This window comes from Salvia splendens, chromosome 10 (genome assembly GCF_004379255.2).
Source record: "Salvia splendens isolate huo1 chromosome 10, SspV2, whole genome shotgun sequence".
Classification (NCBI taxonomy): domain Eukaryota; kingdom Viridiplantae; phylum Streptophyta; class Magnoliopsida; order Lamiales; family Lamiaceae; genus Salvia; species Salvia splendens.
Window position 1 is genome coordinate 7348721 of NC_056041.1, and position 12932 is coordinate 7361652.

The following is a 12932-nucleotide window of genomic DNA, read 5'->3' on the forward strand; positions in this document are numbered from 1 at the left end:
AAATTCTATGAATAGAACATTTGTTTCCATGCAATACTAGTTTAGCTAACAGGAATTGTGATTGTAATTTTTTACTCGGAATGGGTAATGAGGACTCAAAAAAACTAAAAGAAAAAAACCAACAGCTAACGAGGAAGTTGAATTGAAGTGTGATGCATATCATTTTGTAACTTGATTATAATGTTTTAACCTACAAAGTAATTTAAAATACTGTAACCGTAATTTATAAGAAAAGCTGATTAATATTCTTAAATATGGAGACATGTCCACCAACCGATATAACAAAAAGTTGTTCAATATTCGGTTTGCAGATAAACTTGAGGAAACATAAACATGGTAACAAACAATCAAACCATCATTTGAGAGCAATACCAACCATTTCTAGAGCTGTTATTCGCTCAACATCAATAACATACTCGAGGTAGACGAAGAACCATTATTGATCCTATTAGAAAAAAAAACATCAATAACATACTTTCTATTGTTAATCTACCTGCAAATAGAACTTGATCAACTCACCCACATGTCAAGAAACCCATGCCAAGACCACATACAAAGTGTCTTAATTTTTGGCCTTCAACATGTTATTCTCCTTAATTCTGGCTCGGTTATCCAGCTTGACAAAGCGCTTCAGATCGTCAAATGGAAGACTTTCTGTGTCCTTCCTCCTGAGCTCACTTAGAGCGGGGCGTTTGTCGAGCAGGTGCCACAACCAATCCGGATACTCAGAATCAGGCAAGATTTTAGGGTCCTGCCCGTCTTTTAGTATATTGGCACCATAAACTGTGGTGGATTTCACTTCTTTGCTTATCAATGAGGCTTTGGGGGCATCTCCAGCAGCACCACCTTTCCCTTTCTTAGCTTTAGCACCTCCGGCAGCAAATGTTCTGCAGCCCACCACTTTAAAAACCTCGTTCGAGGTCGTGATGCTTTTCAATGACCTCATGAACGCTATTGCCATATCTATAATGCAGCAGTACCAATAAGGTTATCATAAGGATCAACAACATTATTTTCATGATCTAGAAGCAATGACTGCATAAGAGTTTCCCCATCTAAGTATATCATTAGAATATTAAGAGGGCGTTTGCCTTTCATGATGGATAAACATTTCTACCGACGTTATTAGGATTTCTCCAATCCCACCTTTTTAATGGGATATGAATCAAACAAAATTGGCTCAAATGATAGGGGAGTTATCAAGGGCCTCGGAATATCCCAATACTTAAATGCCCCTAAAAGTTTGCAAGCCTAACTGATGATGTGGCGAATTTTTGATGGGAATAAATGCAAGTAATAAACGATCACAACACGGAAAATTACGTGGTTCGATTTACTGAGGTAAATCTACGTCCACGGGAAGAAAAGAGGGCAAATTTGTATTGCTTGGTTTCGCTTACAGATTACAATACTGATTTGCTATAAGATTCAGGATCTAGAGAGCTTAACCCCTGTCTATCTGATCTAGGTTCTATTTATACATTGAACTAAGATCGTGGTTTGCAGCACCACTCACTAGATCGTGGATGGTTGATAACTGCTTAACACCACTAAATAGATCGTGGGTGTAATGGAGGTCGTGGAGATCCTGCATGGGTCCACTATCTCCTTGTTCGGTCGAACACTGAGACCGAACTGCTGAACTTTGCCGATTAGCTTTTACCGATCTGAGAGTAGAGCTTGATTGGTTCTTTTACCGAGCTGTAGGCTGCGACCGAACTCTTTGGTTGTGCCGAACCGAACTCTTTGGTCATGCCGAACTGATACTCTTTCTTTGGTTGTGCCGAACCGAACTCTTTGGTCATGCCGAACTGATACTCTTTCTTTGGTTGTGCCGAACCGAACTCTTTGGTCATGCCGAACTGATACTCTTTCTTGGGTTTTGGGCTGATGGGCCGTCACTGTTATTGGGCTCGCAACTAGGGTTTAGTTGTTTAGTTCGTACCCCATCACCACCCCCCCGAAAAGCGAAGTGAATCACTTCGGCATTTTGGATAAATGTAAGGGGGAGGCTGACGTCAGGGGACGTGCCATGCGCGTGTCTGCATTAAATGTGACAGCAAATCCGGCCAGAGAATCCAGAAAAAGTGGGATTTGAAACGGTGCGACGAATTCGAAATGCCTTTGCGAATCTGATAAATATTTCCTCTCTTCATCATTGGAATACTTTTGCGATTATTTCTTCTGTATTCTCTCCCTTTTTCGAAAAATTTTCTTCCGCTTCTTCAGGACTTTCTTCAGACTTTCGACCATCAGAGAGTAAGAATCATGTCTTCTTCTTCTGAATCTGTTTCTGAATCAGGTAGCGGTAGGAAGGGGGGTAAGGGGTCTTCTGGCCGGAAGAAGTCCGGGGAGAAGACGGTAGAATATTTTCCGAGCATTTTGAGTAAGGATACTGTGATATCCTTACACGGAAAATATTTTCTTCCTGGGGGGTTAGTGGTGATTCCCGACGACATTCATAGGGCTAACTCGCCGCCGGAGGGTTATGCCACCGTTTACGAAGCCTGCTTAGAATGCGGGCTTCGTTTCCCTCTTCCCCCTGCCTTTGTAGAGCTTCTTGATTTTTTTCAACTTCCTTTAGGTCAGGTGACTCCAAATTCTTGGAGGCACTTATCGGCCTTTGCTGCCGAGCTGCGTAGACTAGAAAAGGATCTGTCTCTGAGGGCAATCCTTAATTTCTTTCAGTTTAAGAGAAAGGGATCCTGGTTTTACTTGATCCCTTTACAGCCCTTCAGAGCATTCTGTAAAACCAAATGGCCGAAGTGGCAAAATCGTTTCTTTTTTTACAATAGGACAGCGGCTTCGGACTTTTCCTGGAGAGGGCCGAAGTCCGTAATTCCTCATCCTCGGGTAGAACCGTTGGACGAGCTCGAGGGCGAGCTCAATAAGATTCCCATGATTAGGAAACAGTATTCGGAATCTGAGCTCGTCAAGGGTGACTTCGTGTTCGATTCCTCGTCTTCGGACGAAGAGACTGAGGGTGAGGATTTCTTTTTTATGCTTTACTGCTTTAGCGGCGAAAACTAACTTTGTTTTCTCGCTTTTTGGCAGTGAACATGCTAAACAAGCTCGGTCGCAAATCCTCCGAATCTAATGAGCCGGAGAGACAGAAAGCCACCGGCTCGGCGTCTGATGCCGAGAAGAATCCGAAAAGGCAGAAGACCTCTTCTTCGGATCCAAAAAAGCCGGAGTCGGCTTCGGCAAAGGGGAAGGGGAAGATTCAGAAACCCCCAAGAGCGCCGGAGAAAGACATTGTCTTGGCGGCCCCTTCGGAACATGTCTGTGAGCCTTTTGCATGGCCAACGGACTTTGTAGAGGTGAATTCTCTTCTTGATTTTCTGGCCTTGCTTTTTTCCTATATTTTTTGTGGCCCCTCTGTTGACTTTTTCCTTTTTCCATTTTCAGAGGAACAATATGCTCTCCAAGCTCGTCGCCGTTGAACTCTCCAAAGCGTCCAACGATTATGCTGAGATGCAGAGGAAGTTGAATGCTGCTCGTCACCAGGCCGAACAGGCTCGGGCAGACTTTGAGAAGGCAAGGGCCGCTAGGATCTCGGCTCAGGATGAAGCTCAGCGTGCCAAAAACCAGCTCATCATTCAGAGAGAGCAATCTAAACAGAGGGAGGCTGCCGCCGTGGTTGCTCAGGGGGAGGCTCTCCGTGTTTTCACGGAGAAACTCTTTTTGAGCAATCAATTTTCGGCCTTTATCGGTGATCTGCTGAAATTGATGACCGATAACGCTGAGCAGGGACCCGAAGTCGTCCTGCCGCTGTATGGCCGAGAGATTTCAGCTCGTCTCCAGAGTCTGCCGCTCCTTGAGGAGCTTGCTTCTTCCTCGGTCCTGCTCTCTGCTGAAAGAGTCCGTAACTGCCGCGCTGACCGGGACGAGAACATGGAGGCCATCTTTGCCTCCTTGGGACCTGTTTCACCCGCTTCAATCTTTAACGAAGAGGGTGGGCAGGAAAACGAGGCCGGCAAGGAGACCGAGCAGACGGATCAGCAGGCCGGCGACGGGCATGCCGAGCAGGCTGGAGGGAGTAGGGAGGCCGAGGCTGAATCCGAAGTAGACAAGGAGAAGGAGGCTGAAACCCACAGAGGAGCCGGAGACGAAACTGGCGGAGTATGATTTCGTCTCCCTTCTCTTAGTTTAGTTTCTTTCTCTCCTTGTAAAATGGCCTTGAAGCCCTCCTTGTGTAAAAAAATTTTCTTGTGAATGAAAAAATTCTTCTTTCTACACTCGTGTCTTCTTTATAGCTTTTCGTAATCTCTTTTACTCCTGTTGTGGTTTACTGCCTGCTCGGTAAACTGAAATGCCGAACTGACATAGCTGCTTTGTATTCTTAACTCTAAGGAGCTGGAGGTACTTCACTGGAAGCGGCTATACTCTTCGGCTTTAAACGAAGCTGAGAAAAAAGCCGTAGATGACCAGGTGAAGTATGACGAACTCTTGGCTCGGTTAGTGGAGCTGGAGTCCAACAATAAGGACTTAAAGTCCATAAAGAAAGATCTGGATGCCGAGCTGAACACTGTCATCGCTGAGAGGACTGCATATGAGGATTTCATCTGCGGGCGCGGGGGAATGACCATATCTGAAGTTCAGAATCAAGTTGATGAACTGTGGGAGGAGCTTCATGTACTCCGGAAGAACAATGCGCTGGAGAGCTCGGCTTGCCAACAAGTTGTGAAGTCATTGCGGCGCTTGGCTTCTCGGTACGACATCATTCTTTCCCGGCGTCCCTCAATCGAGAGATTCCTTAGGCGTTTCCCGCCAACAGATGCTCACACTCCAACTCAAACCTCTAATCCACTTGCTCAAGATTCTGCTCCAAACCAACAACGGACTCAGGATGAACCGGAAACGTCAAGACGAGAACGTACTCCAAGTCAGCAACGGACTCCGGAGCAACCGGAAATGTCAAGACGAGAACGCCCTGAAGTTCGTAGAGGAGTTGTGATTATGAGTGAGCAAGATCAGCGGATGCTTCGTGAAGAGACTCTTCGCCGCCGAGGTGCTAGAACTTCCCGGACTCAGGGAAGGGGCGGTAGGTCGATCAGAGCATCTCGTCGACCTACTTATTCTTCAACTGTTCGGAACACCCGAACTCAGCATCATGAGGATTTTTTGGATAGGTGGCTCAACTTTGGCAACCGTGGACAGTAGAATAGTCCTTTGTAATGGTGTAACGCCTTCTCGTAGGGCAGCGAAATTGTATGCCGAACAAGACTTAATAAATGAAATTTTTTCATTTCGCTTCTATCACTGCGTATTTACAGTTCAGCGATTTTTTATTTCATTTATTGTACTCGTCCGCGGTCTTATGAAGAAAACTCTTCTTTGACCGGACTCGTCTTCGGTCTTATGAAGTAAATTCTTCTTTGACCGGACTCGTCCTTGGTCTTATGAAGTAAACTCTTCTTTGACCGGACTCGTCCTTGGTCTTATGAAGTAAACTCTTCTTTGACCGGACTCGTCCTCGGTCTTATGAAGAAAACTCTTCTTTGACCGGACTCGTCCTCAGTCTTATGAAGAAAACTCTTCTTTGACCGGACTTAGTTTGTGTCCTTATTTGGCGAGTTTTATCGCTTGGATTGGACTTTCCCTTTGTGTCCTAATTTGGCGAGTTTTATCGCTTGGATTGGACTTTCCCTTTGCGTCCTAATTTGGCGAGTTTTATCGCTTGGATTGGACTTTCCTTTTGCGTCCTAATTTGGCGAGTTTTATCGCTTGGATTGGACTTTCCCTGGTTGACCGAAGTGGTTTTCGGCTTATTGCAGTCCGTTTCAGACGAACTGCTTGTTTCTTAAGCTGAATTGTGGTCTTGTATCTTCCTTAGAAGCTTGGACTCACAATTGTCTTTAATACATGATCTAAAAAGGGGATCAGCCTTTAAAGATCAATATACCTCAGTAATATTTATAAGAGACAAAACGCACATAGAGACTAAACGCACATAAAGACAAATAAAAAAGACGAAAAAGATTTTAAACTTTTATAAAACGACCAGCATAAAGGACAAATAGAAACATGAAAGCACATATCCCTAGGACCGAACTAGATACAAGACTGACCGGACCTTGTCTCTTACAAATGGAACTTCTTGAGGTTGGAAATATGCCATGTTCGGGGTACTTGTTCTCCTGACATGTGAGTCAATTTATAAGACCCTTTTCCCAGGACTTCTGACACCCGATACGGACCTTCCCATGTGGGTTCAAGTTTGCCCAGCTTCTCTGCTCGGCTTACTTCATTGTTTCTCAATACGAGATCTCCCACTTGAAACTGCAGTTTTTTCACCCTTTGGTTATAATACCGGGTTACTTGCTCCTTGTACTTGGCTGCTTTTATGCAGGCCAGTTCTCTTCTTTCTTCGGCAAGATCTAGTTCGGCTCTCAGTCCGTCATCATTCAGTTCTGTTGAGAAATTGAGTGTTCGGGGGCTGGGTATGCCGATCTCAACCGGAATTACGGCTTCAGTGCCGTACACTAGACTGTACGGAGTTCACCGTTGGAGGTTTTTGGTGTAGTTCGGTAAGACCATAGGACTTGAGGAAGATTTTCTACCCATTGTCCTTTGGCTTGTTCTAACCGAGCTTTTAATCCTTTCACCAAAATACGGTTTGTTACTTCCGTTTGTCCGTTTGCTTGTGGGTGAGAGACCGAAGTGAACCGCTGTTGAATATTCAACTCTTGGCACCAATTCTTGAATGTCTTGTCGGTGAACTGAGTCCCATTATCCGAAATGAGGATATGGGGTATGCCAAATCGGCAAACTATGTTCTTCCAAACAAAATCCAATGCCTTCGAGCTCGTTATCGTAGCTAATGGTTCAGCCTCCACCCACTTTGTGAAGTAGTCCACGGCAACGATCAAGAATTTCATTTGCCGAGGAGCTTGTGGTAGTGGTCCTACTATGTCTATGCCCCATTGCATAAAAGGCCAAGGGTTTTGCATAGCACATAGATCGGTCTGCGGCATCCTTGGGATATTTGCATGGATTTGGCACTTCGTACATTTCTTAACGAGCTGTACTGCTTCTTGTACCATAGTTGGCCAATAATATCCCCATCTCAGAACTTTTTTAGCTAAAGCTCTAGCTCCGATGTGGCTGCCGCACGATCCTTCATGAACTTCTCTAAGGATGTAGTCCGTCTCTTCTGGTCCTACACATCGCAATAACGGTTGAAGGTAGGACTTTCTATATAGGACTCCTTCATGAAGTTCATACCGAAGTGCTCGGCATGTGATTTTCCGAGCTTCTCTCTTATCCTCGGGCAGTTGTCCTTGATCTAGATACTTTGATATTAGCGTCATCCAGTTCGGCGAGCTGGTTACTGAAAGTACCTCAGCATCATCAATGCTTCTGTGCGGTAATTCCTCCACTTTTGAGCTCGGATATGAGGCCAACTTGCTTAAAGTATCTGCTCGGCCATTTTCCGCTCTGGGAATGCGGATTATCCGAAAATAAGAGAAACTTCGGCTAATGCTTTGCGCTTTGTCCAAGTATTTTTTCATCCTTTCATCTCGGGCTTCACTTGTACCCAACATGTGATTCACTATGACTTGTGAATCACAATGGATTTTGAGAGATTTGATAAATAGACTTTGCGCTAACCGAAGTCCGGCAAGAAGGGCTTCGTATTCGGCTTCGTTATTAGTGGTTGGGAATAAGAACCGAAGTGAATAAGTTACCTCGTGTCCGTCGGGAGCGATAAGTAGAATACCAGCTCCACTTCCCGTCTTATTCGAAGCTCCATCTACGAATCCAATCCAACAGTCCGGCGGCTCTACTTCGGGTTCCTGGGGCTGTGTTGGTTCATCATTGGTAGGGCTTTTCGGTTCGGCAATAATAGGGATTGCTTGATCGAACTTTGCCTCTACCAGAAAATCTGCCAAGGCTTGTCCCTTGATGGCTTTCCGAGGTAGATATTCTATTGAATGTTCTCCCAACTCTATGGCCCACTTGGCAATTCTGCCTGATGCTTCAGGCTTAGTCAAAACTTGCCGAAGTGGAAGATCGGTTAAGACGCATACCTTGTGAGCATAGAAATATGGCCGCAGTCTCCTGGCTGCATTTACTAATGCCAGAGCAATTTTTTCCAGAGGTTGATACCTTGTTTCGGGACCTCTTAATGCTCGGCTTGTAAAGTAGATAGGACGCTGCTTTAGGCCTTCTTCTCGTACAAGTACCGCGCTAATGGTTTGATCTGATGCCGCTAAATATAAGAATATCACTTCGGCATCTGTTGGAGCAGAGAGAATAGGGAGTTCGGCTAAATAACTTTTGAGTTCGTCAAAAGCCTTTTTCTGTTCGGCTCCCCACTCAAACTTTGGTGCCTTCTTCAAAACATTGAAGAACGGTAGTTGCTTTTCGGCTGCTTGGGAAAGGAATCTATTCAGTGCGGCTAGACATCCAGTTAGCCTTTGCACATCATGTATGGACTTCGGCATTGCCATGTTCTGAACAACTTGAACCTTTAGGGGATTTGCCTTGAGTCCGTCCTTTGAAACCCAACAACCCAGAAACTTTCCCGAATCTACCAAAAAGGTACATTTTTGGGGATTGAGTTTGAGGTTGGCTTTTTTGAGCACGTCGAGAGTTGATTTGAGATTGTCTTCGTAATCCGAAGTGCTTCTACTTTTAACAACTATGTCGTCAACATAGACTTCAACCTCTTTTCCGATCAGGTGCCGAAATAGCTTGTCTACCATCCTTTGATATGTGGCTCCGGCATTCTTTAAACCGAATGGCATCTTTTTATAAGCAAAAATGCCGAAGTCAGTAATGAAAGCCGTTTTTGAAGCATCATTCTCATCCATTAAAACTTGGTGGTATCCTTTATACAAATCAAGAAAACAGAAAATTTCGAAGCCTATCAAAGCTTCTACTTTTTTATCTATGTTCGGAAGGGGGTAGCAATCTTTAGGACAGTGCTTATTTAGATCGGTAAAATCTATGCACATCCGCCATCCTCCTTTTTTCTTGATCATCACAGGATTGGCCACCCAAGAAGGATATTTTACTTCGAATAATACATCCGCTTTCAGTAATTGGCGGACTTCGTCATGGATGACTTGATTTCTTTCTGCCGCAAAGAGTCTTTGCTTCTGTTTTATAGGCCGGACTGAAGGATCAATATTTAACCGATGTGTAATTACCTCGGAAGACACTCCGGTCATGTCCAACGGAGACCACGCAAAGACATCTTTGTACTCTTTGAGGAGCTGGATGGTCTTTTCCCGGAGCAGAGGTGTTCCCGCGAAACCGATCTTGACCGTTCTGGATGGATCATCTTCGTATAACTGAACTGTCATCGAGTTCGGCTCCGGTGTGACTTCGGTCATTTCGCCTGCCTCTGACTCCGGCTGCTGTGATTGCTATGCTTGATGGTGCCGATCTGATTGCTCGGCACTTTTAAGCGCAATCTGCAAACACTCTTTTGCTCTCTTTTGATCACCTCGGATGACTGCAATCCCTCCTTTAGTGGGGATCTTGATTGTGAGGTGATAAGTAGAGCAAATGGTCCGAACTGTGTTGAGCCAGTCTCTTCCCAGGATGATGTTATACGGGGACCGAGCTTTTACCACAAAAAACTCGATCATCGTACTGGAGCTAGTAGGCGCTCTTCCCACCGTAATCGGAAGGCTGATAGTACCTTCAGGGCGGGTGTCTTCCTGGGCGAAACTTTTCAGAGGAAGTGGGGCCGGACTGAGCCGAGCTGGATCCACTTCCAGTTTATCAAAACATTCTTTAAAAAGAATGCTAACCGACGCTCCTGTATCCACAAACACTCTGTGGATCAGTTTGTTTGCCACTCCGGCTTGAATGACAATCGCGTCTTGATGAGGAGAAATGGCCGGGACGGGATCTGCATCTGAAAACGTGATTACTTCCTCCTTCTTCAGCCTTTTATGCATAGGCTCCTCTCGATTGACGCCTCTGCGTTCTGCTTTTAGAGACGACTTAGTCTTCCCGGCTGGGAGAGCGTCAATAGTCTGGATTACTCCGTCATATTGCGGCTCGTCATCGTCTTCGGGATCCTGTTGCCTTTTAGGATCCTGAGGAGCGCAGTTCGCACCTCTCTGTTTCTTATTCTTCTTCGGCAGCTTGCTTTGGTATTTTTTTAACGTCCCTGCTTTCACAAGAACATCAATACCTGCTGCCAAATTTCGGCACTCCTCGGTATCGTGACCGTGGTCTTGATGGTAGGAGCAGTACGTATCCTGACTTCGGCGCGTGGCTGATTTCGTCATCCGCTTTGGTTTTTCGAACATATCAGAATGCAGTTCGAAAATTTCCGCTCTCGACTTGTTCAGTGGTACGAACTGAGCGGGCGGTTTCTCAAGATCGAGACGTGGTCCCAATCTGCCTTGTACCGGTGCCCTTTGAATTCTTTCAAAAGGAGTTCGGCGAGGAAGCCCCTGATCGCTATGATCGGGCTTCTTTTTGTCTCCTCTGGATGAGCTGTCTAAAGACCGTTTTCGACGGTCTGCCTCATCGGCACGAGAAAACTGGTCCGCAATGTCCCACATCTCTTGAGCTGTTTGCGGACTGCACTCAACGAGCTTTCTGTAGAGAGCTCCGGGCAGAATTCCATTTTGGAATGCCGAAATGACAAGTAGATCATTGAGATCATCTACTTGTAGGCATTCCTTGTGGAATCTCGTCATGAAGTCGCTAATTTTTTCATCGCGACCTTGACGTATAGAAAGCAGCTGAGCCGAAGTGATTCGGGCTTCCGCTTTCTGGAAGAATCTCCTGTGAAAAGCATCCATTAGATCTCTGTAAGATCTAATGCTCCCTTGAGGGAGGCTGTCAAACCATCTTCTTGCGTTCCCGATAAGCAGCTCGGGAAACAGCTTACACATGTGAACCTCATTGAGACCTTGGTTCGCCATATTATACTGATAGCGTCCCAGGAAATCATGAGGATCCACTAACCCGTCATAAGTCATTGACGGAGTTCGGTAATTCTGTGGCAATGGAGTTCGGGTGATATCATCCGAAAATGGAGTCTTCAGCGCTCCATACATGGCGAATCCGACATCTCTTCGGTATGGTGGAGATGGAGTTCTCCTGTGATTTCGGTACCGAGGAGGAGAAGGAACATGTCGGTGGTGAGGATTCTTTCTCCTGGAAGATACGACACTACTGCGGTAGTGACTTTCATGTCTGGAGGGGGAAGGAGAATCCTCCGTTTTCTTCTCCGGCTTCCGGCTCTTTTGCAGGAATGTTAAGAACTCATCCTGCTTCTCAGCCAAGAACGACTTGACAGCCTCATTCAAAGCGAGCTGCTGGGGAGGCTCGGTGCGATGACTTTTGGAGTGGTTTGTTCTTTCACCGTGAGAACTGGAGGCAGATTTCTCCCGAGGCTGTTTTCCGGGCCTACGGGCTGGACTAGCTTCCTCACGTTCATCACGGACGGAAGTATGGGTATTATGTGATCTGGTATGCATTTTTTGGTGGAAGAGGATCAAAAACTCGCTTTTATCACAGTTTTGGTTCTCTGTTTCCCACAGACGGCGCCAGTGATGATGTGGCGAATTTTTGATGGGAATAAATGCAAGTAATAAACGATCACAACACGGAAAATTACGTGGTTCGATTTACTGAGGTAAATCTACGTCCACGGGAAGAAAAGAGGGCAAATTTGTATTGCTTGGTTTCGCTTACAGATTACAATACTGATTTGCTATAAGATTCAGGATCTAGAGAGCTTAACCCCTGTCTATCTGATCTAGGTTCTATTTATACATTGAACTAAGATCGTGGTTTGCAGCACCACTCACTAGATCGTGGATGGTTGATAACTGCTTAACACCACTAAATAGATCGTGGGTGTAATGGAGGTCGTGGAGATCCTGCATGGGTCCACTATCTCCTTGTTCGGTCGAACACTGAGACCGAACTGCTGAACTTTGCCGATTAGCTTTTACCGATCTGAGAGTAGAGCTTGATTGAAATCATGGCCAGAAGCCACAAGCAAAATAACACTACAAGTTAAAATCATAATTACCTCAAAACAAGGCAAAGTTAGTATGAGAATGAGAATCTGAGTTCTTCATCTATTAAAAACAAATAAATAATGCCTAATATTTCTGCTAATAAAAATTCAGCACATCACAAAGCTTCCACCAAAATACGCAGCATCCATCAGTCAATGCAAAAATCAAACAATTTGACATCACAATTCAATATCTCACAAATCTTCTATTCCAATTTTTTAGATCCATAAATTCAGATTCCGGAGAAATGAGTAAACTTGCAGATCTCATTACAAGATCCAGTAAAGAGTGGACTGAGATGAGAAGAATAAGCGGTGGTGAAGAAGAAGTTACCTGATGAACAAATAGAATTAGGGCTTGATGTTGTTGAGTTGAGGCTGAGAAGAGGGCGACGAACACAAGTCCGGAAAAAGGCGGCGGCAGTGGTGGGAAATTGGTGAGTTTAGCCGGAAACTTTTAGAAGAAAAATGAATTAAAGAGTGAAGGAAATGTATTTTTTTTAATCTATTTTTAGGTCGTGTTATTTAATTTAAGAAAAGTAAAATATGAGCAGCTATTCAATTATTTTGGCTTAAATTGATATTTAAGAAAATACTGAGCGTTATTTCGGATTGTTTCTTGGGTATTAAGTTTTTGTGTAAATTAGTAAGTAGGGCACAATGCCAAATATGCTAGTGGAAAGATGATGCTCTCAATTATTTTTCGACATTAGTCATAAATTTGTATAGTATCCCATTACTTTGTTTGAGAAAAATAATCCCCATTAAATAATTAATTTGATGTAGATTTATTTGGAATAATGTAGGAATTCATTTTTCATAATACATCTTATTTTTCATACTACATACCCAGCCTCGAAGTTGGTTAGTGTAGATCTATTTTTTTTTATCACATTTTATTTTTAACTAAATAATGAGTATAAAGATT

General features: G+C 44.4%; 1 protein-coding gene across 2 annotated transcripts; it reads right to left on the reverse strand.

Annotated features, from left to right (window-relative positions):
* Nucleotides 1–222: 222 nt before the first annotated feature.
* On the reverse strand, nt 223–12551 carry LOC121750992 (54S ribosomal protein L37, mitochondrial-like). 2 transcript variants are annotated; one of them, XM_042145697.1, is made up of 3 exons: nt 12339–12551; nt 520–963; nt 223–445 (listed from the first exon to the last, which is right to left on the reverse strand). In XM_042145697.1, the coding sequence occupies exon 2, from the start codon at nt 959–961 to the stop codon at nt 563–565; it is 399 nt and encodes a 132-aa protein (XP_042001631.1). In that variant the 5' UTR covers nt 962–963; nt 12339–12551; the 3' UTR covers nt 223–445; nt 520–562. The 2 variants fall into 2 exon arrangements, with proteins under 2 accessions (XP_042001631.1, XP_042001630.1); XM_042145696.1 differs by having other exon boundaries at nt 223–963; nt 12339–12550.
* Nucleotides 12552–12932: the final 381 nt, after the last annotated feature.